Source organism: Bison bison, unplaced genomic scaffold (genome assembly GCF_000754665.1).
Source record: "Bison bison bison isolate TAMUID 2011002044 unplaced genomic scaffold, Bison_UMD1.0 scf7180017864063, whole genome shotgun sequence".
NCBI classification, from domain to species: Eukaryota; Metazoa; Chordata; class Mammalia; order Artiodactyla; family Bovidae; genus Bison; species Bison bison.
Window position 1 is genome coordinate 14,145,590 of NW_011494635.1, and position 23,659 is coordinate 14,169,248.

At 43.3% G+C, this 23,659-nt stretch overlaps 1 protein-coding gene across 1 annotated transcript in view; it reads right to left on the reverse strand.

Moving 5' to 3' along the window:
- Positions 1–23,659, reverse strand: part of TMC2 (transmembrane channel-like 2) — a 100,204-nt gene that overhangs the window by 5,150 nt on the left and 71,395 nt on the right. Inside the window, exons 12-17 of the mRNA XM_010836515.1 lie at positions 18,611–18,790; positions 17,046–17,195; positions 14,678–14,806; positions 13,098–13,165; positions 11,856–12,095; positions 2,913–3,038 (exon numbers count right to left, since the gene is read on the reverse strand). Of these exons, the coding sequence (XP_010834817.1) occupies positions 2,913–3,038; positions 11,856–12,095; positions 13,098–13,165; positions 14,678–14,806; positions 17,046–17,195; positions 18,611–18,790 (893 nt within the window). The remainder of the gene's footprint in view (positions 1–2,912; positions 3,039–11,855; positions 12,096–13,097; positions 13,166–14,677; positions 14,807–17,045; positions 17,196–18,610; positions 18,791–23,659) is intronic.

Genomic DNA, 23,659 nt, shown 5'->3' on the forward strand with positions numbered 1-23,659 from the left:
GACTTCCATCTTTAAGGGTCAGCATCCCGGAATGCAGAGAGTTAAGTCATTTGCCCAAGGCCACCTTATCTGTTAGCACTTGTCAGAGGCTAAATTTGATGCCAAAGCCCTTTCCACAGTCTTCACATGCAGAGGGAGGAGAGAGAGGTGCTAGGTGACCTGCTCCAAGTTTGCCTAGAAACACAAGTGCATAGACCCTGAAGGCCCTCCCCCAGGGCACACGGACAGGAATGTCTGTCCTGGACTTGTGGTTTTCAGAGGCCGGCCCCCGCTGGCTGACTGGGTGTCCTTAAAGCTGTAGCCTGGTTTCTCTTTCATGGGACCTGGGATTTGGGGTTATGACCTGGATGTACCACTTGAGAGTGAGGGGCCACAAAAGCCTGGGATGCCTCCTGGACTAGGTGCTCTGACAGCTTGTCCTTATCTGTTTCTTTTCTTCCTGCATTTCAAGCCTCAGCTGCCCAGCTTGGGTCATCTGATCCTTGCCCTGGGGCCACCCTGAGTCACTTCAGCGGGGTCCAAAAGCTCTCTTGCAGGCAGAAGGGAGGAACTACTTTGCCTTTGGCAGAGTATAGGTCAGAGGTGTCCTGTGAGCCTCCTAAAGCAAAGACTCAGAGGACTATGGGTGATGAGAGGCTAAAGGGAGGACAAGTGAAGGGACCACCATCTGTTGGGAAGGCGCCCAGCCTGCTCTCCTAATTCACAGCCCATTCTTTAGGGAGGAGCTGGAGATGAGAGATGATAAAATGCTCCTCGGTGGCTGTTTCTTTTGAGGCTGTTTCCAAGCTTAGCGTTTCCCTGTGCAGCCTGCAAGGTCGGGTTTGGCATTTGGGTTGCAGCATTTCCTCAGGTGGTGGTCACTACCATGTCAACCTTCCCTCACATTCAGACTAGATGCAGAGGGTATTTGAAATCAAGGATGTAAGGAAATATACCTATTTTGGAGAGCAATTCAGCACTGTCTACAAAGATTGAAGAAACACATACCTATGACCCAGCCATTCCACTTCTGGAAGTCTGTTTTAGAGAAAACTCTGTGTACAAGGAGACATATATAAGGAGAGCATTTGCAATAGCAGAAGAGTGGAAACAACCTATCTCTATGCAGAGAAATGGGTAAATTATGGTTTATTCATACAACTGATAAAAGCAGTTTTCACATATTAAGGTTTGGGGAAGTCACTCTGGCTTAAAAAGGAGTTAACTTGAATTTTATGCTAACTGAAATAGCCCGTTTGTGGCCTATGAAACATACACTGTACATCTGCTTTCTTTCTTTGTTTTCTCCTCTTGGCTTATAGGATCTCAGTTCTTGACCCGAGATTGAGCCAGGGCAGTGAAAGTCCAGAGTGTTAACTACTAGGCCACCAGGGGATTCCTAGATCAGCTTTAATTATGAAAGAAAAGGGTGCATTGACTAGAAGTAAAGAATGTCCATGTGAAAAATAAAGATTAAATGTCTCCTTTCCTAGGATTCCAATTCCAGTCCTTCTTCAATGATAAGACTCTCTTCCCAGGTGCCAAGGCCATACCAACTCATTGTGTATGTGCTGATCTATTTCTTTTTTTTTTTGAAACCTTGAAGGAATGTATCCCTGATTTGTTTAATGTTCTTTGTTCTGACAAGATATAAAACTGTGCTGAAAACCAGGATTCTCTGGAGCAGCTTCTCAGAGTTATCTAAGAGGCTGTCTTCCAGGATATAGTCTTCAGTTTGGCTCAAATAAAATCCTTTTCTCTTCCTATTATAGATTGTTTATTGATTATTTTTGAGACACAGTGGAACACAGAAGAGTCATTAAAATGTGTGTTCATGTATCCACATGAGAAAGTCCCCCAAACATAATGTGAGTGAGGGAAGCTGTGTAGTCTGAACCAGTCATGAAAAATTTTATAACTCAGAAGCAATAGTACATACATGTGATTAAATGGTTCAGATTGAAAATGATTAAAATTAATCCAAATAGCGGTTACCTTTGGAGAGGGAGGGAGAGAGAAAATTAGGTGGGCTTGACGTGTACTGTTTATTTCTTTTAAAAAGAGGCCAATCGGAAGCAAATATTGCTAAATGTTAACATCCGCTTAATCTTGTGGTCTTGCACATGAGTGTCTGTATATGTCTCTACGTTGGGAATATTTCATACTGCCCTCTTCCTTCCTTGAACATTCATTGCCTTCTGTGCCCCAGCCATGGAGCTGGTACTGGGGACACAGAGATCACCCAGCCCACTCACAGGTTCGGTCTGTGAGGATGATGGTGACAAATGTAGCAAATGCGCTCGTGTACAGGGTGCTCTGCAGAGAAATCCCGTGAGCCCAGCTAGGCACTGGCTGCATCAGCCTCGGCTTTCTTGAGGGGTGGGTCTTTGATATTTCTGGTGGACGTTTTGGAGAGAGCTGTAGCTGCTGCCAGACTCCCCTTATCCTTGGGCCCTGTCTTCAGTGTGTTCCCTGAAAGACGTACATTGCCAGTGCCTGATGCCTCCTCTCCAGCCTGCACAGAAATCATTCTGCCCATGGATGCCGCTGGCCCAAACTGCCGGGGAGTTAACCAACACCTCTCCCCTGCCACATCTCCCAGCGGCACTCAACCCGTGATGGATGGGAACTGATCTAAAATGTCCCGATCTTTCACCCTTGAGCAGGATAACTCAGAGGCACACTGTTTCCCAGAGCTTCCATCAGGATTAAAGTCACCGCAGGAGTTAGAATGCACCTTCCTGTCCCTTCTCTGTCTTATGTCCCTACACACACTGCCCCGTCCAAGAAACTGCTTGCACTTAAATCCTTGTCTGAGGATCTACTTCTGGGAAATCTAGATTGAGAGGGCAAGAAAGAAGGACCTGCCAAGGAAGTCTCAACTGCAAGGGGAGGTCTCCATGAGGCAGGGCCATGGCTCCTGGCTAACTTACAACATCAGCAGGATGGCTGGAATGATCAGGCCTGGATTGGCGAGGAAGGCAAAGATCTTGCCCAGGAAGGTTGGGAAATCATTTTCAACTGTCTCTTGGATGACGTCATACATTCTGTTTTTCCCACTGGAAAGAGGAGAGGATACATTATAGCATATTTCTTAGCTCATATGGCATGAATGACTGTGTCCATACCTGGAGGGTCCAGGCCGCCACTCACCACTGCTCTCCTGGAAGAACAGAGCTCTTCTGCACAGGGACTGCAGTGAATTGACACAGACACCAGTATGTATGAAACAGATAACTAATGAGAACCTACTGTGTGACACAGGGAACTCTGCTCTATGCTCTGTGGTGACCTAAATGGGAAGGAAATCCAAAAAAGAGGAAATACGTGTATACAAACGGCTGATTCACTTTGCTATACAGCAGAAAATAACACAACATTGTAGTCCAATAAAAGTTGAAAAAAGGAAAAAAGCCCCACGAGGGGATGTCCTGTAGGTGAGAGAGGGCTGCCCCAGCATCCTGACTCCCCAGCCCACCATGCCTCATGATCTCTCAGCTACCTTGGTTTCCTGTGCCTGGCCCCTTCCTTGGCAAGATGACAATGTTTGTTTTTTTCCTTATGTACTCTCATGGGAGAAAATGGTCTGTGATGTGGCTTAGAGACCAACATGGAGCTTCCTCTGGGCCCCTGGACTTGGGGGCAGCTCTCCAGAGACTGATGTGATGGACACCGTCATGGTGACTCAAAGATACCTACAGTTAGTCTTCAGGTTGTAATTCCAGGAGACTGATTGCCTAGGGTAGGCTCCTGGACAGTTTACAACAGTAACTTTGATATTCTTTGAATACCTAACAACCATTTGGTAGGCTGCCTTCCATAAATACCCGCCCAGAGATTACTGACTGCTGTTAGCTTTTGATTGGTAGTTTGGTGCCAAGAAATGAAATTTGTGTTTTGAAAGTCCTGATTTAAATCCTCATTTCTCCATTTATTAGCTGTGGGACACCACAGACAATTTTCTTACCTTCTGCCTGTATTTATACCCTCACTCTCCCTGGTAGAGCTGTACTGTCCAATGTGACTATTAAAATTAAATTAAAAATTCAATATATTAGTCACACATTTCAATTGCTCAGTAGTCATGTGACTAATAGCTCCTATATTTGAGGAGCTGATGTGGATTTTTCCCCCCTCATTTAGTTCTATTGGGTAGTGCTGCAGAGATTTGATATCTTTGGGTAAGATACTGAAAATTTCTCTGCCTTGGTTTCCTCATCTGTATAATATAGTGCAGTAATGATATAGTATAATATGGTATTATAAATATAATAACAGCATTTGCCTCAGAAGGTTGTTTAGAGAATATAGACATGAATTCATATGAAATATTGAGGATGGGGCTGTCAAATTATAAGTGCCCTGCAAAATGTTGCATCTAGAAGCTTTGCTTTGCTCTTATGTGTCAGTTAGGACTGGCCAACAAAGGCCCATGGACCAAATTCTGCTTGCTACCTGATATTATAAGGGCTGGGGGCTAAGAATGATTTTTACATTTTTAAATAACAGGAAAAGATCAAAAGAAGAATAATATTTTGAGACTTATAAAAATTCAGTGTCTGTAAATAAGTTTTACTGGCACACAACCATGCTCATTTATTTGTGTATTGTCTGTGGTTTCAGGTGCCATACATATCACCATATTGTGACATTTAATTTATTATTTTTAAAATTACCAGTGCATACCCATTTTCTTGTTTGTAAAAACAAGAAAAGTGGACTTCAAATGGTACGCTTAAGTCACAATAGAGTGTAGATTATTTTGTCATTGAATTATAATGTATTAGATGATGTATCAGTTTTCAGTGATTACTCTATAACAAATTACTACATAGGTGGCTTAAAACAAGACAAACTATTCTCTTACAGTTTTGGAGCCCAAAAAGTCTGAAATGGTTTCACTGGACTGAAACCAAGGTGTTGGCAGGTCTGCTCCCCTTTCAGAGGGAGGCTCTAAGGAAGACTGTTTCCCTTCCTTTTTCAGCTTTTAGAGATTCATTCCTTGCATTCCTAGGCTCATGGCCCCTTTCTGTTTTCAAAGCTAGCAGGATAAAAGCTTCAAATCTCTTCCTGCTTTCAAAGTCACACCACTTACTGATCTTTTATAGTCAAATCTCCCTCTGCCTCCCTCTAATAAGGACACTTGCTATTTAGGGCCCATCAGGGTAATTCAGACAATCTCCCCATCTCAACATCCTTAATCAGATAATCAAAGGCCATTATGATATATAAGGTAACATTCTGGGAATTAGGACCTAGATATTTTGGGGAACCATTATATAACCCACCAGTCTGCTCTCTGGGTTCAAAGATTCATACTCATTCTACCTGCAAAATACATTCACCACCATCTCTACATGGTTGAAGTCTCAGCTCACCTAAATATCATGGACTCAAAGTCCCAAATCTCATCATCTAAATCAGATGTAGATAAGACTCAAGAGTATGATACATTTTAGGGGCAAAATTCCTTTCTATCTCTAATGAGAGCTGTGAAACTAGAAAGCAAGTTGTACATGCATGCTCAATCACTTCAGTCATGTTATTTACTCCCAAAACACAATGGTGGGCCAGCCAGGATAGCAGTTATAGACATTCCAATTCAAAAAGGAGAAAAAGGAAGGAAGAAAGAAATCACAAGTTCCTAGCAATTTTGAAATCCAATCAGCCAAATTCCATTAGATTTCAAAGACCTGAAAATAATCTTTCCTTGGCTTGACATACCTGCCTGCAGCTCTGCCTTCCAGGTCCAAAACTCTGGCCTTGGAATTATCCTTCCCTTTTCTTGAAGAGTAGCACATGTTTCAGCTAAGGAGATTTAATTAGCCTATTTACTGTCTGTAGAATATTTGGAGTCCAGCAGCTTCCTTCGTTTTGTCTTTTTTATTCCCCTTTCAGGCCAAGCTGTGTTACTGCTCATAACACATTCTCAAATACCTGGTGGATCTTCTACCCATGTCATGGGAATTCAGTTCACTACACAAGAGAGTCCTACACAGATCATTCCTGGATATTCTATTTCTTCTGCTTCTTCAGGCTTCTGCTGAGATGGTTGAGGGGATCTGAGTTGAACAACCTTCTTTAAAGATTCTTAAAAGAATCCTCTGTGTGAATGAATATTCAGATCTTATGATCCTTTAGAAGTGCTAGCAAAAGGTTGTCCAGCTTCCCCCTTGACTTTCTCCTTAGAGCATGTTTTCCTGACAGAGAATCTGCTCTTCGTGTCTTCTGCAATCTGACTAGGCTGAGAATTTCTAAAATCATCAAGTCCTGGTTCCTTTTTGCTTATCAGTTCTTTCCTCAATTTATCTCTTTTTTACCTTTTAGTATAAATGGCAAGAAGTAACCAGGCTGCACCTTCAACACTGCTCAGAAATATCCTCATGAGTTGGTAATGGACAGGGAGGCCTGGCATGCTGCGATTCATGGGGTCGCAAAGAGTCGGACACGACTGAGCGACTGATCTGATCTGATAATATCCAAAATATACGAACAGCTTATAAACTCAACAACAGAAAAACAAACTACTCAGCTGAAAAATGGACAGAGGATCTTAATAAACATTTCTCTAAAGAAGACACACAAATGACCAGTTGGCACATGAAAAGATGCTCACCACCACTAATTATTAGAGAAATGCAAATAAAAACTACAGTAAGGGATTTCCTTGGTGGCTCAGTGGATGGGAATCGGCCTGTCAACACAGAGGACACAGGTTCAATCCCTGGTCCAGGAAGATTCCACTTGCCTGCGAGCAGCTAAGCCGATGCACCACAGCTTCTGAAGCTCGTGTCCCTGGAGCCTGTGCTCTACAAGAGAAGCCACCGCAGTGAGAAGCCTGAGCACCGCAACTAGAGAGTAGGCTCCCACTCTCAGCACCTAGAGAAAGCCTGCACGCAGCAATGAAGACCCAGCACAAACAAAAATCAAATAAAAAGTTAATTAATTAAAGAAAAGTACAATGCGGTACCACCTCACCCCGATCAGAATGGCCATCATAAAAAAGTCTACAAATAAACGCTGGAGAGGGTGTGGAGAAAAGGAAACTCTCCTACACTGTTGGTGGGAATGTAAATTGGTGCAGCTACTATGGAGAACATTATAGAGGTTCCTTAAAATAACCGAAAAAATAGAACTACCATATAACCCAGCAATTCCACTCCTGGGCATATACCTGGACAAAACTGTAATTCAAAAAGATACATGCAGCCCTATGTTCATAGCAGCGCTATTCACAATAGCCAACACATGGGAACAACCTAAGTATCCTCTGACAGATAAATGGATACAGAAGATGTGGTACATACATACAACGGAAAACCACTCAGCCATTAAAGAGAATGAAATAATGCCATTTGCAGCAACATGGACACAATTAGAGATTATCGTATTAAGTGAAGTGAGTCAGAAAGAGAAATATCCTATGATATCATTTATACGTGGAATCTAAAATATAACAGAAATGGATTTATCCACAAATCAGAAACAGACTCACAGACACGGAAAACAGACTTGCGGTTGACAAGGAGCGGGGATTGGGGGATGGATGGATTGGGAGTTTGCGGTTAGGAGATGCAAGCTATTACATTTAGAATGGATAAACAAGGTCCTACTTATAGAACAGGAAGGTATATCCAATCTCCTGGGATAAATTATAATGGAAAAGAATATTTTAAAAAAGAATGTATGCTGTACAACAGAAATTGGCACAATATTGTAAATCAACTATACTTCAATTAAAAAACAGAGAAAAATAGTTTTTACTAAGATTGATCTTGAAAAAAACATCCTCAGCTAAACATTCAAGTTTATCATTTACAAATTTATCTTTCCATGTAACGGAAGGACATAGTTTAGCTAAAGCTTTCTGTCTCTGTACAACAAGGATCCCCTTTCCTCTAGTTTCCAAAATCATGTTTCTCATTTACCAGTGATGAAGTAATTAAATTGTAGGAGCTAAAGAAATGTATTCAGAGAAAATAAAATGTTTAGATTTTCCACCAGCAGCAGCTGCTTGAGGAGTTGAAAACATTGAGAATGATGTCCTATTCAGACACAAGGCAAGTGATCTCAAGTGGTTTTCCTTGGCTTTTGATGAGTCAATAGATGTAACTGATATTGATCAGTTATTTATTTGAGGAGTTAAAGCCAAGTCTAAGGTGACTGGAGAATTAAATCCCATGAGTATTCTGTGCAGGACATATATGGGTGAAAGTTTCTCAAAGAAATTGAGAAAACACTGATTTAGTACAACTGAATTGACTGGGATTCAGCACAACTGAAATAAAGGAGAATCTGCTATGATGTGCTACAACTGACAATGGTCAAACTATATACAGTGAAGAAGAAGGCACAACTAAACAAATTAACATAGCTTGTGAAATTTTCAGTTTGTGCAGACTATGGTTATTCTTATTCATCACTAAGTAATTTGCAGAAAACATTTGAATCTATCGTGTACAACTGAATCAACAATGTCAATGGTAAACATTTTCTTTCATGACTTTTAATCATTTTAATATTTGTAAATTTTTATCAGAAATAGAAACAGAATATCCTGACTTGTCCTACTGCACAGCAGTTCAATGGCTTGGCAGTAAAGAAGCTTGTGTCAATTTTTTTTCCTATGGTGGTAGATGTGTTGCCATGTTACTAAAGTGGATCCAGGCAGCAAAGGCAGCAGTCTGGGCAGGACAATTGACTTTTTTTTTTGGCCGCATGGCCTGTGGGATCCTAGTTCCCCAACCAGGGATTGAATCCACACCCCCTGCAGTAGAAGTGCAGTCTTAACCACTGGACCACCAAGGAATCCCCTAATTTTTGACGATAGAGAATAGCAACTTTGAACTTCTATTGTGTGAAATATCACCTCCTTTCCCTCAGAAGAATTCCATTCTTCTCATGCATAGCCCTGTATTACAAAAATTTATACTCTATTATTATCATATTTTTAATTTTGTCAATAAAAACTTTGTGGATGTTTGTTCCTCTCCTGTTATATAAGTACCTACATAATAGTCTTGATTTTTGCCTCTTGATCCCCAAAGCCTAAAATATGTACTTTCAGGCTCTAAAAGAAAAAGTTAGCTGATCCCTGGTATAGATAATGCTCACCACCTCGTAGTATTGTTATGACTACCAGCTACCCCAGATTTGGGCAGGACTGAAACTAACAAACTTGTATATATGTCCTACAATGGATTAGCATACTTCTCCTAGTACTTAATAGATAATAGCCCACTAAATCCTTACAGCCACCCTATGAAGGAGGCACTACCATTATTTCCATCTCAGAGATGATGAACTTGCAGTGTAACTTGTTCAAGATGACCCAGCTGGCAAACAACAGACCAGGCTCTAGACTCTATGCTCTAAATCATGGGGGTGGCAGTTTTTCTCTGAAAAGATTTTAGACTTTGTGAACCAGGTGGTCTCTATTGGAGCTATTTAAATTCTGCTGTTGTAATTAGAAAGCAGCCATAGATTATATGCAAGCAAATGCATGAGGCTGTGTCCCAATAAAACTTTATTTACAAAAACAAGGGGTGGTCTGGATTTGGTCCATGGTTGTAGTTTGCCAACCCTTACTTTTAACTTCATGCTATACAATGCTGTCCACCTCACTCATTTATGTTGCCTGCCTGGATTTGGTCCAAACCCTAAGTCCCTCCCTGGAAAAGTGAATTTCTGCAAGGTGAAGGGGCTGGTTCAAGCATTGACCATAAACCAGGTGTTTTCTCCTAGATACTGGGTGTAAACCAGGGAGAAAGGAAGAAAAAGAAAATTACACCTTCATGGAGCTTATGGTCTGGTGGGGGCAACAAATAAGATTAAAAAAGGAAAAAGAGTGGCGTGCTAGATGTTGATGAAGAGATGTGATAATCAGAAGTAATGATAAGGGGTGTGTGTGTGTATGTGTGATTTTAGTTACCATCTCTAGGGAAGGCCTCACTGAAAAGGAGACCACTGAGTAAAGCTCTGAAACAAGTGGCTTCCCTGACGGCTCAGTTGGTAAAGAATCCCCCTGCAATGCAGGAGACCCTGGTTTGATTTTTGGGTCGGGAAGATCCCCTGGAGAAGGGATAGGCTACCCACTCCAGTATTCTTGGGCTTCCCTTGTGGCTTAGCGGGTAAAGAATCCACCCACGATGCAGGAGACCTGGGTTCAATCCCTGGGTTGGGAAGATCCCCTGGAGAAAGGAAAGGCTATCCACTCCAGTATTCTGGCCTGGAGAATTCCATGGACTGCATAGTCCACGGGGTCACAAAGAGTCGGACAGGACTGAGCAACTTTCACTTTCACTGAAGGAAGTGAGAGAACAGCTGTGATGAATGTTCTAGCTGTTGCTGGGTTTTGATCAGAAGACGGATAGGAAGGAGGTGGCAGCCATATGTTCTCCTGGGCTCCATTTTCAGGTCCCTTCCTCTGCCATCTGGGGGTCGGCTGTCAAGGGCCTCAGGAAGCAGATGAAGCAAGAGTGGGGCAGGTGCTGAGGGCCAGACGTGGTGCGGGCCCACTCACTGACCTCCTGCCTGGCACAGGTGGGCGGTCTGGCAAAAGGGGCACCAGAGTTCACTTCCAGAGCCCAGCCTTCCAAACCTTGCTCAGGAAGAAGCCAAAAGAGGCTTCTGCCACTTCTGCCGCTGAGGTTGTCCCTCAGCCTGGCACGTAGGCCTCCTACGGCTCAGTGTGGTGCTCCACTCTGGATTCAGCCCCCCTTTTTCTTCTGTCTGGACCCCTTTTCAGCCCTATCACACTCTGCTGTGAGCCTTCCTGCCAAGAACTCCTCAGAACTCCAGGCCCTTGCTGTGGGGCACAACCACAGGCTTTCTCAACGTCAGTCTGTTATAAACTAAGTTCCAGCTCAGCATTTCCCAAAGCATGTGGACCCACGTTAGCAGGCAGGGCCAGGACTGGAGTGAGGTGGGTGAGGCCTTGGGGTGCACAGTTTAAGGAGGTACTGCCCTTGGGGTTGAAAAAGTGCAGGGTGGGCACCTTACTTGTCTCACCCTCCTCCTGGTCCTGGATTGTGTTCTGTGAAGCAAGGGTCTGTGGTTAGTGGGGATAGAGGCACCAGCTTGCACACCATATCTCCCTGCATGTTACTGCAGAGCCTTGAATAAAGGAGTGTGCACTGCGTATTTCTAAGTAAGGAGGTGGCTGATAAGAGGGGCAGCATCCCAAACTCTTGAACCACAGAGTCTTTTTTTACACAGGAAAGAAAGGGCTTTGTTTTCAGAGGGTGTTGCATTTGGAAGCAGAGCAGTAGATACACATTACCTCTCCATCTACCTCTTTACATAATTATCTCTTTATATACTGTCTCTGAACCTAGTCTGGCCCATAGTGCTCTGTAGAGCATGGGGACCCAGTCAAGAGTCTCGGCAGCTGCTTCACATTTGAATGGCACTTGTAAACGGATGGTCATTTCATTTTCAGAATACTCCCTGTTAACTCATCCTAAAGTAATCCAGGGCAGTAGATTACCCATATGTTAAAAAGTTAGAACTGCCCTTTCCAATATGAGTTGGAGAACTATAACCATACCATAACAAATATGGTAGCCATTAGCCACTGCTGGTTATTTACATTAAAATTAATTAAAATGAAATAAAATTAGAACTTGAACTTCTTGGTCCTCATTTCAAGTGCTCCACAGCCAGATGTGGCTGGTGGCTACCATGTTGGATAGCACAGACATAAAACATCTCCATCCTGCAGAAAGCTCTGTTGACAGTGTTAATAACTTGCCCAAAGCTCCACTCCATGGCCTTTTGCAGGCTGATGTGATATCAGAACTGGAATTCTGGGCCTGAGACCTCTGAGCAGACTGCCCCAGGAAAGGAGCTGCTCCCCTCCAACCGAGACTGTGCACCTGAATGGCCCGCAGTCGAAGGAGGGCGGAAGGGACATGATGGTGTAGGCCACGGGCAGGAGGCTGAGGAAGAGCACCAGCAGCAGGAGGCCCATGTAGAAGTTGTTGGAGCGGGAGGCCTTGAACACGCGTTCGTGGGGGACGTTGCTGCTCATCACTGCCCAGCACTGGAAATACATGGAGGTCAGCAGGCGCAGCACATTAATGCCCACCAGTCCCGGGGCGTAGAAGGAACCCATCCTGGAAGGGCAGAGATGGCACACCTGGTTGACTAGACAGCAGGAGAGGCCAGGGAAAGACGGCAGAAGGAAATGGGGCTGATGGGCTAGGGGCAGGAGGCCTTGCTGCTTTCCCTGTAGGTCCCAAGGGAAGGGATCTCCCACTTAGCCAGGACATTTATCACCAAGCCATAGCCATCCATTCCTCAGGACAGGGATGTTCTAAGCATTACTGGCTTGGGTTCTGGCCAGGATTTTACCACTGCCCCACCTCCAGCCATGAAGCAAATTACATGGCCTCCTGTTACTCTGTGGTCTCCATTAAACTGCGCTGCTGATCAGAAAAGTATCGGAAGTCCTTAAATTAAAAGAATTGGATATTGGCTTGCAATGAGCCCGTGGAAGCCTTTGCCCAGTTCCCTGGTGGCTCAGATGGTAAAGAAACTGCCTGCAATGCAGGAGACCCAGGTTCAATCCTTGGGTCTGGAAGATCCCCCAGAGAAGGAAATGGCAACCGACTCCAGTATTCTTGCCTGGAGAATCCCATGGACAGAGGAGTCTGGTGGGCTACAGTTCATGGGGTCACAGAGTCGGACATGATTGAGCAACTAACACACTTGAAAGCCTTTGGCTGAAGTCAGGCAGCTTCCTTAGTTCATGTGTCTCCCTCTTTCCTATCTTTCCTCCCCACCGCTTCCTCCTGCCTCCCTTTCTTTCTCTTCCTTCCTTCCCATCCTACTTTTTCCTTTTTTCTTTCTTGCTTCTCTCCTCTCTCTTTCCTCCCTCTTCCTTTTTTCCTTCTCTCTCCTTCACTCTTCTCTCACCTTGCTATGTACATGGTAGCAACAGAGTGGGCCAGACACCATCCTGGTTCAAATCTAGTCCTGCTCAAGTGAAGGAAAGGAGCTCAGAGAGGCCAGATGACTTGCCCAGCCTCTCTCCTGCTGACTGAGAGGCTAAGCCTGGGATTCCAGCTTTTTGACTTCCCAGATGAGCTGATGCCCAGAGGAAATGAATAACTCACCAGATCATTCCTTGGTTGAAGATCAAACCAAGCACATTTCCACTAATATCAAACTCAGCATATGAGGGCTGGAGGGAAAGAGAGAAAGAGGAGAGAGAGAGAAAGTCTGTTAGGTGGTGTCAGCCAGATCCCACTACCAGCCAACCGACCAAGCCACTCCACCCCAAAGAGCCTGCTCTGGTGAGCAGAGAGGAACCTCAGATTCAGGGTTCTATTTCTTAAACATGTTTTCAACTTTTTAAAAAGAGCTTTTTTTTTTCCTTAAGATTTATTTATTATTTATTTATTTTTGGCTGTGCTGGGTCTTCATTGCTGCTCGTGGAGAGCTTGTTGCTGCTCTTCGGTTGTGCCAAGCAGGGGCTACTTTCCAGTTGCAGTGCGCGGGCTTCTCATTGCAGTGGTTTCTCTTGTTGCAGAGCACATGGCTTTGCAATGTGCCTGGGCTTTGGTAGTTGCAACTCACAGGCTCAGTAGAGCACAGGTTCAATACTTGTGGTTGAACCACGGGTTTAGTTGTCCTGTGGCATGTGGGATCTGCCTGGACTAGGGATTGAAACTGTGGTCCTGAACTGGCAGGCAGATTCCTTACCATTGAGCCAACAGGGAAGCCCCCTAAAAAGAGTTTTAAATTTCTCAAACTTGAAGCATTCTTCAATGTCTTCTTCAATTTAAAAAATGAGATTTTTTTTTGGAAAATCCATGGTGGTCCAGGGATTAGGGCTCCTTCCTTCTGCTGCTGGGGGTCCAGGTTCAATCCCTGGTAAGAGAACTAAGATTCCACAAGCCACAGGGTGTAGTCAGATTTAAAAAAAATGAGAGAGAATTTTACCATTTAGGGCCTGCAGGTTGACAGTGTGTTCTTGGGACACCCCCTAAGAGAATGTTTTATCAATGCTTTAATCAGAAATGTATCTTGAAATTATGATCAAGTAATCTAAAGTGTAAATAAAATAAATAACAAAATGCAAATAATTAAACGAGGAGTCAAATGTAAAGAAAGCTTTAAAAGCAAACAAAATAAATCAATCACTCCTCCAATTCTCTTTTCTCCTTCTCATCTTCCTCTTGGAAAGTAGTGAGCTCAGACAGATTCACATTTTCAACCTGACTCTGATTTTCAGAGTTTTGGAGATTAGTCAATTGTTTGAAAGGATACAAAGTGTGTGAGCACAGGGGAGCTTCAGTGGGGAGCTGGGGTCTTTGTGAGGCCAGTTTAAACCTGCTTCCTGATTTGTCTTCCAGCTATGGAGATAAAAAGTGACAGGAATGAGAGAAGAGGAAAACAAAGTGAGGAGAGAGAAAAGGAAGGTCACATGAGTGTGGATCAAAGGAGGAAACATGCCAAATCCAAATACAGGAAGGTTAAATCTTGGGGATTTAAAATTTGAAAATATTAAAAAAAACTTCTTTATCTATTGAATTTTGTGACTTGCCTAGAAAAAAATGAAATACTTTACTACTTCACAGAGTGGAGATTGACATTAAACATCTAAATGTCAGAATAATAGAATGCATCTAACTATATCAGAGAGGATGGTTGGAATGCCTTTCTGCAGAATGTTCAGGAAATGGTGACCTACAAATCCAGCCTCCAGGTCCCAGCACCAGCAGTAGTTCATGAACCGGACAAAACAAGCCCGCAGGAAGTCGCCCAGCAGGATGGTGATATACGTTACCAGCATGTCGGACACTGTCAGCCTCATGAATTCCTGCAAAAAGGAACAAAGCGAAAGGGGGTGGTCAGGGTTTGACCATGCCCACTTCTCCCAACTGACTGCAGCCATGCCATGCCCCCCAACTCCATATTCCTTTTTGTGACTCTCTGATTGATAGTAGCAGAATGGTGGTGCAGATAAGACATCATGCTTTGAAAACTGCTTACTACAGGTTCCAGTTAAGTTAGTTACAAGTTACTAATTTATTGCTTTGAATAGTCTCTGAACATTTTGATGTTGACATTAACCTTGCAAGTTTATTGGGAAGCTTAATGATTATGCATACAAATTTTCTGGCAGTTGGTAACACCCAGTATTTGGTAGTTATCAGCACTATTGCATAAATGAAAGATCTGAAGGCTTACTCCTTGCTTCCCCCACCTGCTCTGAAGTACCATCTGTACCAACTAAGACTGAATCTGACCACTGTCCTTGGGGACAGCCACTGACATTCTTCACCCCCTGCTGATTGATTTTTTTTTTTGGGGGGGGGGTATGTAGAGAAAATAATCTAGGTTTTTTACAGAGGCACATGGAATAAGAGCTCAACGCAAAGAAACAAAGTTTTCTCTGCTTTGCAGAGTACATGTAATTTATTAATTTTTTAAAAAGTTGAAAAGATCTACCAGACATCATTAAGCCTTCAAGACATCCAATAGACTTGGAGTTCCCAGGGGCATAGGGCCTGCTTTATTCATTTTTGTGTCTTCCAAGATGATTAATAAATGTTTGCTGGATGAACAGCTGATGAGTTTTTATGGTTTTTCCTCAATCCTAATGCTGTTAAGTAAAAGGCAAACCAACTTGTATTTGGTCTCCACATCTGTGCAAGGTGATGCTCTGGGGCCTGGGGTGGAGATGAACATGGGTAAGCAGGACATAACATTTCAAACCTATCATCACCAGCAAGCTCAGAAAGAAGCAAGCTTTAATCAGTGATGGGCATTCAGGGAGGAGTCAAGAGAGATGCCCTCCAAGGATGTGAGGTGGGAAAAGAGAAATTCTACAGCAGAATATTCCAAAGGAATCATGTAGGTAATGAACTCTTCTGTCTTCCAAAGAGGGTGGGTTTTACTCATGTGAAGACTTTCTCTGTTACACAGCTGTGATGGGTTTAGAAATGTGACTTGCTCTTCACATTAAAGATGAAGAGGACTTGATGAGAATGGGGTACTCTGAACCAGAGGACATGAGAAGTGGTGAGTCTTAGCCCTCCGTGAAGCAAGTAGAGACAAAATCCCCCAGGACCCTGTGGGAAACAGACTCTGCAGCAGGAAAATATCTGTTATTGGACCTGCAGGCAGTGTTTGTCAGGGTGTATGATTAATCCCCTCTTCCACTGGACTTCATTACCCTCAGTTAAAAACATTATTTTCTAAAGCTCTGCTGCTGCTAAGTCGCTTCAGTCGTGGCCGACTCTGTGCGACCCCATAGACGGAAGCCCACCAGGCTCCCCCGTCCCTGGGATTCTCCAGGCAAGAACATTTGGAGTGGGTTGCCATTTCCTTCTCCAATGCATGAAAGTGAAAAGTGAAAGTGAAGTCGCTCAGTCGTGTCCGACTCTTAGTGACCCCATGGACTGCAGCCTACCAGGCTCCGCCGTCCATGGGATTTTCTAGGCAAAAGTACTGGAGTGGGGTGCCATTGCCTTCTCTGTCTAATGCTCTAGGGGTGCATTAGATTATTCAGCAGTGACAGGTGAATAGAAACCCCATGCAAAGAGATGCAGCTGAGGAGGAGATGGCAGCTGATCCCTATGTTACCCGTGAATACTTCAGATTTCTGCCTGTGAAAACAAAGAACACTAGCCCTAGAAATCTGCACCGTGAAAGTACAAGGACAGTAGTGAAAGTGGGTAAGCGGAAATGGTTGTTGTTAATTTTTGACTTTCTAATGAAAACCTTTAATTCTCTTTACAGAAAAATGCACAGATGCATATACACACAAAATCCTGTACCCAGTTTTTAGGATTATCTATTTATGATTTCCAGGTGGAGAACCTCAGGCTTTTAGTGAAATCTGCAGTAAAACTCTAAATAAATTCAAGTGGTATAGATTGGCAGATGGAAGACATAGAGAAATGTGTGAGACGCTGAGAAAAAGGGCAATGTGAAAAGGTGGAACTTTCCTAAGACATGCTGGCTTGATATTTTGGAGACATGGAAACATCAAGGAAGGGATAACAAAGAACTGAGAATAGGGACCATCTTATCAGGAGAGCGTAATTACTCACAATGCCCACAGCCGTCTCCCAGCAAGAACCCCGGGGCACATCTGCAGGGTGCAGGGGGGGCTGGGGGACACTCTCATTCCAACCTGAGGAGTTGTAGTAGTGAAACAGAGTCCAGTGAGTGATGTTCTTTATCGTCTCTTCATTAGAAAGCTAGAAGGGAAGATGGAGATGTGGGGTTGGAAAGAGCCAGGGAAGGTTCAACAGTTTCTACAGAAAGAACAATTCAAGCCAGCATATGCCACAACCCTACCATCTAGCCTCTGCCCTATCCCTTAACAGGGTCTCTCCAGAACTGCCCTCCCCAGCCTTTCAATCTATAGAGAAGAGGCGGGGGCAACTGGCTGAAGTCCCTGGGTCTTTTCCAGGAATTTTTCTTCTTTAAGTTATTACTCATCCATCCAAGTATACATTCTTATTTTGAGATTAATTTATTCTGGGCATATAAGGCAATGGAGACACAAGAGTGACATAGAAATGAACAGAGTTTACCTCAGAAAATTGCCAGTCTAGAAAATGATACTTACACTTCCTCAGTCTAGTAGTAAGTGAGAGAGATGAACAGACACTTGCAGAACAGAGTGATAAAAGCTGTGGGAAATTTTCTCTGGGGACTGAGGAAATCCACTTCAGACCATGGGGCTCTTTCCTGGAGGTGGGGACATCTGAGCCAAACTGCAGAAGGATAACTCAACTAGTCAAACACGGGGAGGAGAGGGGAGAGTGAGGCAAGAGAGGAGGAAATCTGAGCTCAGAAGGGTGAGACAGTTTATTAGGGTAGGAGGGAAGTGAGAGATGCAGATGGAGGGCAGGCAAGGGCCAGATCCAGTCACTACTATGCTTAGAATCTTCCAGCAGCTTCTTGTTAATCTCAGGAAAATTCATGAGGAGGGAGGCATGGGAAAGAGGAGCATCACCATCTGACCCTTGTCCAGTTTCATCTTTCACTTCCTGCCCCTCATGCACTTGTTCAGGTAATTCACAGTTCTCTATTTGCATAAGCTCTTTCCTCTGATTTTTTCCAGTGTCCGCTAAGATCCCTCATGGTGGGGTCTGCAGCCCCTCCTGTGCACTGTCCTGCTGCCCTGGGCTCACCCCCACTGAAGCACCTGGCCCAGAGTGCTGTGATGAATGAGTCTGTCTCCCCTGGAACAGGACTGTGTCTTGCTGTCTGCTGTACCCCCAAGGCCTGACTTGGTGGGTGCGCCATAACTAGTGAGCAGGGATGAAAGGGTAACTCAACCATCACTTATCATTTCAATGGACACTTGTCAGCTAGTAAACATATGGCAGCTAAGAAACAGTATTGGAAAGGCTGCAGACAAAATATTAAGGTTATCAAAGGACTGAGGAGGATGTGAAAAAAGATAGCCTACGAAAAAGACAGTAAAAAACTGAAGCAAAATGTTAACAGTTGGATCATAGGAATCTGGTGACATTTTTTCTTCATTTTATTTTTCTGACCTTTCTAAAATTTATTTAATATAAATCATACACAAGGAAATTATTATATTTAAAAAAGCAACATGGTGGATACTAGGAATTGGGAAGAAGTTTGTGGTCTCTACCTTCAGCTGGATGTCATCCATCAGGGCCAAGAGAAAGGTGTAGAGGTTTCCCAGGAAGAGTGCAAAGATGCGCCCCAGCTGCCACTTCAATCCAATGCGTGGGTGGTAATTCTCCAGGGCGGCAATAGTTTCAAACAGAGGGGGACAAAACATCCCAAGCAGAGACATCACAATTTCTACCTGGAAGTCAGGAGAGCTGGGCTAGCTTGTCATCAATGTCACTTGGTTGTCCACCGCCTCTGTACCCTCAGGGTCATGCATCTCCATCTCCCGGTTGCCTGCCCCCTCCTCTGCCTCTAGAAAAGCCCCACCTGGGGTCTCCACAACTTGCTGTGTGACCCTGACATAGGAACCAATATGCCCTGGGACTGCTTGTCACAATGATTGTTACCAGCAGCATTGATAAAAATAGCCATCTTTGAGAAGGAAATGAATTAACACATGGGACAGTGCTTTGTGTTTGGTAAAAGTTGTGTATCATTAAGAGTCATCTCATCTCAGGAGAATGGAAGACCAGAAGCTGAAATCATGGAACAAAACCAACAGTAGAGGTATGTGGTGTGGGGTGTGACCTTTGGGGTCAGCTCTCTGGGTTTTGGCCCCTGCTCTATTGCTTGCTGGCTTTGTAATTTAGAGAAAGTTACATAATTTCTCTGAGCTTCTTGTTTCTTTGTGTGTAAAATGGTGATGGTGGACTTCGTTGTAAGAATCAGGGGATAAGTCATAAGCCGACAGCACAGAACCGGTAAGAACTAAATTTTGGCTTCAACTTTGGGAAAATCCTGACTCAAATAATGGAACTGCCAGCCACAGTAGAACATTCTCTCTGCCACTGATTCTGCCCACCTAGTGGAGAGTATCCTGAACTGCTGATCAAAGTGCAGTTGATCAGCTCTTCTGGACTGTGGCTCACTCCCCTCCACCCTCTCACACTGACCTTTGGGTTGGCTTCTCATGACCTTCATTCCTCCAGCCCTGCTCATGCAGTTCTTCCCACCTAGAAAGCCATCCTGGCATCACATCCACCAAGGCCCTTCTCTAACGTTTGTCTGATGCTCAGCTTGATTCCTGCCTTTGCCATAATATCCCCCAGTCTCTCTGGCTCACATGGGCTTTCCCACCTGTCACACATCTGAAATGCAAAACATCTTATTTGATCACATTCTTCCTGCCTATTACTGGTTGTGCCAAAGTTTATTCTTGCCAAACCTGCTTCCTGAGGAGATTGGCAATTCCATTAAAGGCAGAATTCATCTTGAGCATCTTTGTATTCCTCTCATAACTTAGTGTTTTAGACATTAAGTGTAAATATAATTTAAAAAAAACTCAATCTGATTATCACTGACTTTGAGCTATAGCTTTCATTCATTCACATTCATTGAAATCACTGATACATTTATATTTAAGTCTATCTGATTTTCTGCTTTATATTTGTCCTGCCAGTTCCACATTTCCTTTTTTATCCTTTCTTGCCTTATGATGGGAGGAAGATTCTTTCTTCTTTGGGTCAGTAATATTTTCTGGGCTTAGCAAGGTGGTTCTTCTGCTTGTCTCACCTGGGTTCATTCATGTATTAATATCTATAGTCAGCTGATGGCTGATGTTTTCATTTATACATCTGGTGGTGGATCTGCTAATCACCTAGGGTGATGAGAAAATTGGGCCATGTGTCTCTCATCATTTAGGAGGCCAGCCTGGCATCATCCACATGATGGATATTTCAGGTTCCCAAGAAAGCAAGTTCCAAAACACAAGCACTTTTCAAGTCTGCTTGTATCATGGTGACGGAAGCAAGGCCTGATGCTGTAAAGAGCAATATTGCATAGGAATATGGACTGTTAGGTCCATGAATCAAGGCAAATTGGAAGTGGTCAAACAGGAGATGGCAAGAGTGGACATTGACATTTTAGGAATCAGTGAACTAAAATGGACTGGAATGGGTGAATTTAACTGAGATGACCCTTATATCTACTACTGTGGGCAAGAATCCCTTACAAGAAATGGAGTAGCCATCAAAGTCAACAAAAGAGTCTGAAATGCAGTACTTGGATGCAATCTCAAAAATGACAGAATGATCGCTGTTCATTTCCAAGGCAAACCATTCAGTATCATGGTAATCCAAGTCTATGCCCTGACCATTAATGCTGAAGAAGCTGAAGTTGAACGGTTCTATGAAGACATACAATACCTTCTAGAACTAACACCCCAAAAAGATGTCCTTTCATTATAGAGGACTGGAATGCAAAAGTAGGAAGTCCAGAAACACCTGGAGTAACAGGCAAATTTGGCCTTGGAGTACAGAATAAAGCAGGGCAAAGGCTAATAGAATTTTGCCAAGAAAACACACTGGTCATAGCAAACACCCTCTTCCAACAACACAAGAGAAGACTCTACACATGGACATCACCAGATGGTCAACACCAAAACCAGACTGATTGTATTCTTTGCAGCCAAAGATGGAGAAGCTCTATACAGTCAGCAGAAACAAGACCAGGAGCTGACTGTGGCTCAGATCATGAACTCTTTATTGCCAAATTCAGACTTAAATTGAAGAAAGTAGGGAAAACCACTAGACCATTCAGGTATGACCTAAATCAAATCCCTTATGATTATACAGTGGAAATGAGAAATAGATTTAAGGGACTAGATCTGATAGACAGAGTTCTTGATGAACTATGGATGGAGATTTGTGACATTGTACAGGAGACAGGTATCAAGACCATCCCCAAGAAAAAAAAAGTAAAATGGCTGTCTGAGGAGGCCTTACAAACAGCTACGAAAAGAAGAGAAGCAAAAAGCAAAGGAGAAAAGGAAAGATATACCCATTTGAATGCAGAGTTCCAAACAATAGCAAGGAGAGATAAGAAAGCCTTCCTCAGCGATCAATGCAAAGAAATAGAGGAAAACAATAGAATGGGAAAGACTAGAGATCTCTTCCAGAAAATTAGAGATACCAAGGGAACATTTCATGCAAAGATGGGCTCGATAAAGGACAGAAATGGTATGGACCTAACAGAAGCAGAAGATATTAAGAAGAGGTGGCAAGAATACACACAAGAACTTTACAAAAAAGATCTTCATGACCCAGATAATCATGATGGTGTGATCACTCACCTAGAGCCAGACATCCTGGAATGTGAAGTCAAGTGGGCCTTAGGAAGCATCACTACGAACAAAGCTAGTGGAGGTGATGGAATTCCAGTTGAGCTATTTCAAATCCTGAAAGATGATGCTGTGAAAGTACTGCACTCAATGTGCCAGCAAATTTGGAAAACTCAGCAGTGGCCACAGGACTGAAAAAGTCAGTTTTCATTCCAACCCCAAAGAAAAGCAATGCCAAAGAATGCTCAAACTACCGCACAATTGCACTCATCTCACACGCTAGTAAAGTAATGCTCAAAATTCTCCAGGCCAGGCTTCAACAATACATGAACCGTGAAGTTCCAGATGTTCAAGCTGGTTTTCAAAAGGCAGAGGAACCAGAGATCAAATTGCCCACATTTGCTGGATCATTAAAAAAGCAAGAGAGTTCCAGAAAAACATCTATTTCTGCTTTATTGACTATGCCAAAGCCTTTGACTGTGTGGATCACAATAAACTGTGGAAAATTCTGAAAGAGATGGGAATCCCAGATCACCTGACCCGCCTCTTGAGAAACCTGTATGCAGGTCAGGAAGCAACAGTTAGAACTGGACATGGAACAACAGATTGGTTCCAAATAGGAAAAGGAGTACCTCAAAGGTGTATATTGTCACCCTGCTTATTTAACTTATATGTATAGTACATCATGAGAAATGCTGGGCTGGAAGAAGCACAAGCTGGAATCAGGATTGTCGGGAGAAATATCAAAAACCTCAGATATGCAGATGACACCACCCTTATAGCAGAAAGTAAGAAGAACTAAAGAGCCTCTTGATGAAAGTGAAAGAGGAGAGTGAAAAAGTTGGCCTACAGCTCAACATTCAGAAAACTAAGATCATGGCATCTAGTCCCATCACTTCATGGCAAATCGATGGGGAAACAGTGGAAACAGTGTCAGACTTTATTTTTCTGGGATCTGAAATCACTGCAGATGGTGACTGCAGCCATGAAATCAAAAGACGCTTACTCCTTGGAAGGAAAGTTATGACCAAACTAGACAGCATATTAAGAAGCAGAGACGTTACTTTGCCAACAAAAGTCTGTCTAGTCAAGGCTATGGTTTTTCCAGTAGTCATGTATGGATGTGAGAGTTGGACTATAAAGAAAGCTGAGCGCCAAAGAATTGATGTTTTTAACTGTGGTGTTGGAGAAGACTTGAGAGCCACTTGGACTGCAAGGAGATCAAACCAGTCCATCCTAAAGGAAACCAGTCCTGAATATTCATTGGAAGGAGTGATGCTGAAGCTGAAACTCCAATACTTTGGCCACTTGATGAGAAGAACTGACTCATTGGAAAAGACCCTGATGCTGGGAAATATTGAAGGCAAGAGGAGAAGGGGATGACAGAGGATGAGATGGTTGGATGGCATCACCAACTTGATGGACATGAGTTTGAGTAAACTGTGGGAGGTGGTGATGGACAGGGAGGCCTGGCATGCTGCAGTCCACGGGGTTGCAGAGTTGGTCGTGACTGAGCAACTGAACTGAACTGAACTGTATCATGGTTGTTATTGTTCACTGACTAAGGCAAGGTGTTGGGAAACAGATTTCACGTCTTCATGGGAGGGGCTATAAAATCACATTTCAAAAAAAAATGTGCATATAAGGATGGGAAGAACTTGTAGCCATTTTTTCCAACTACCACAGATGTCAAATTCCTGAGATTTATAGGTTCAACATAATCACAATAAAACCTTAATATGTTTTATTGTCAATCTTGATGAGAGAACTCACTCTGTCAGTGACATACTATAGAGTCACAGTTTATCAATATGTTATTAGTGCAGGAATAAACAAATAGACCTGTGGAACAGAAAGGCAGCCCAGAATCACACCCATGCAGTACTAGACAACTGACTTATGATCTACGGTTCTGTAGAGACCTGAGGAAAGGACCATCTTTTTAAA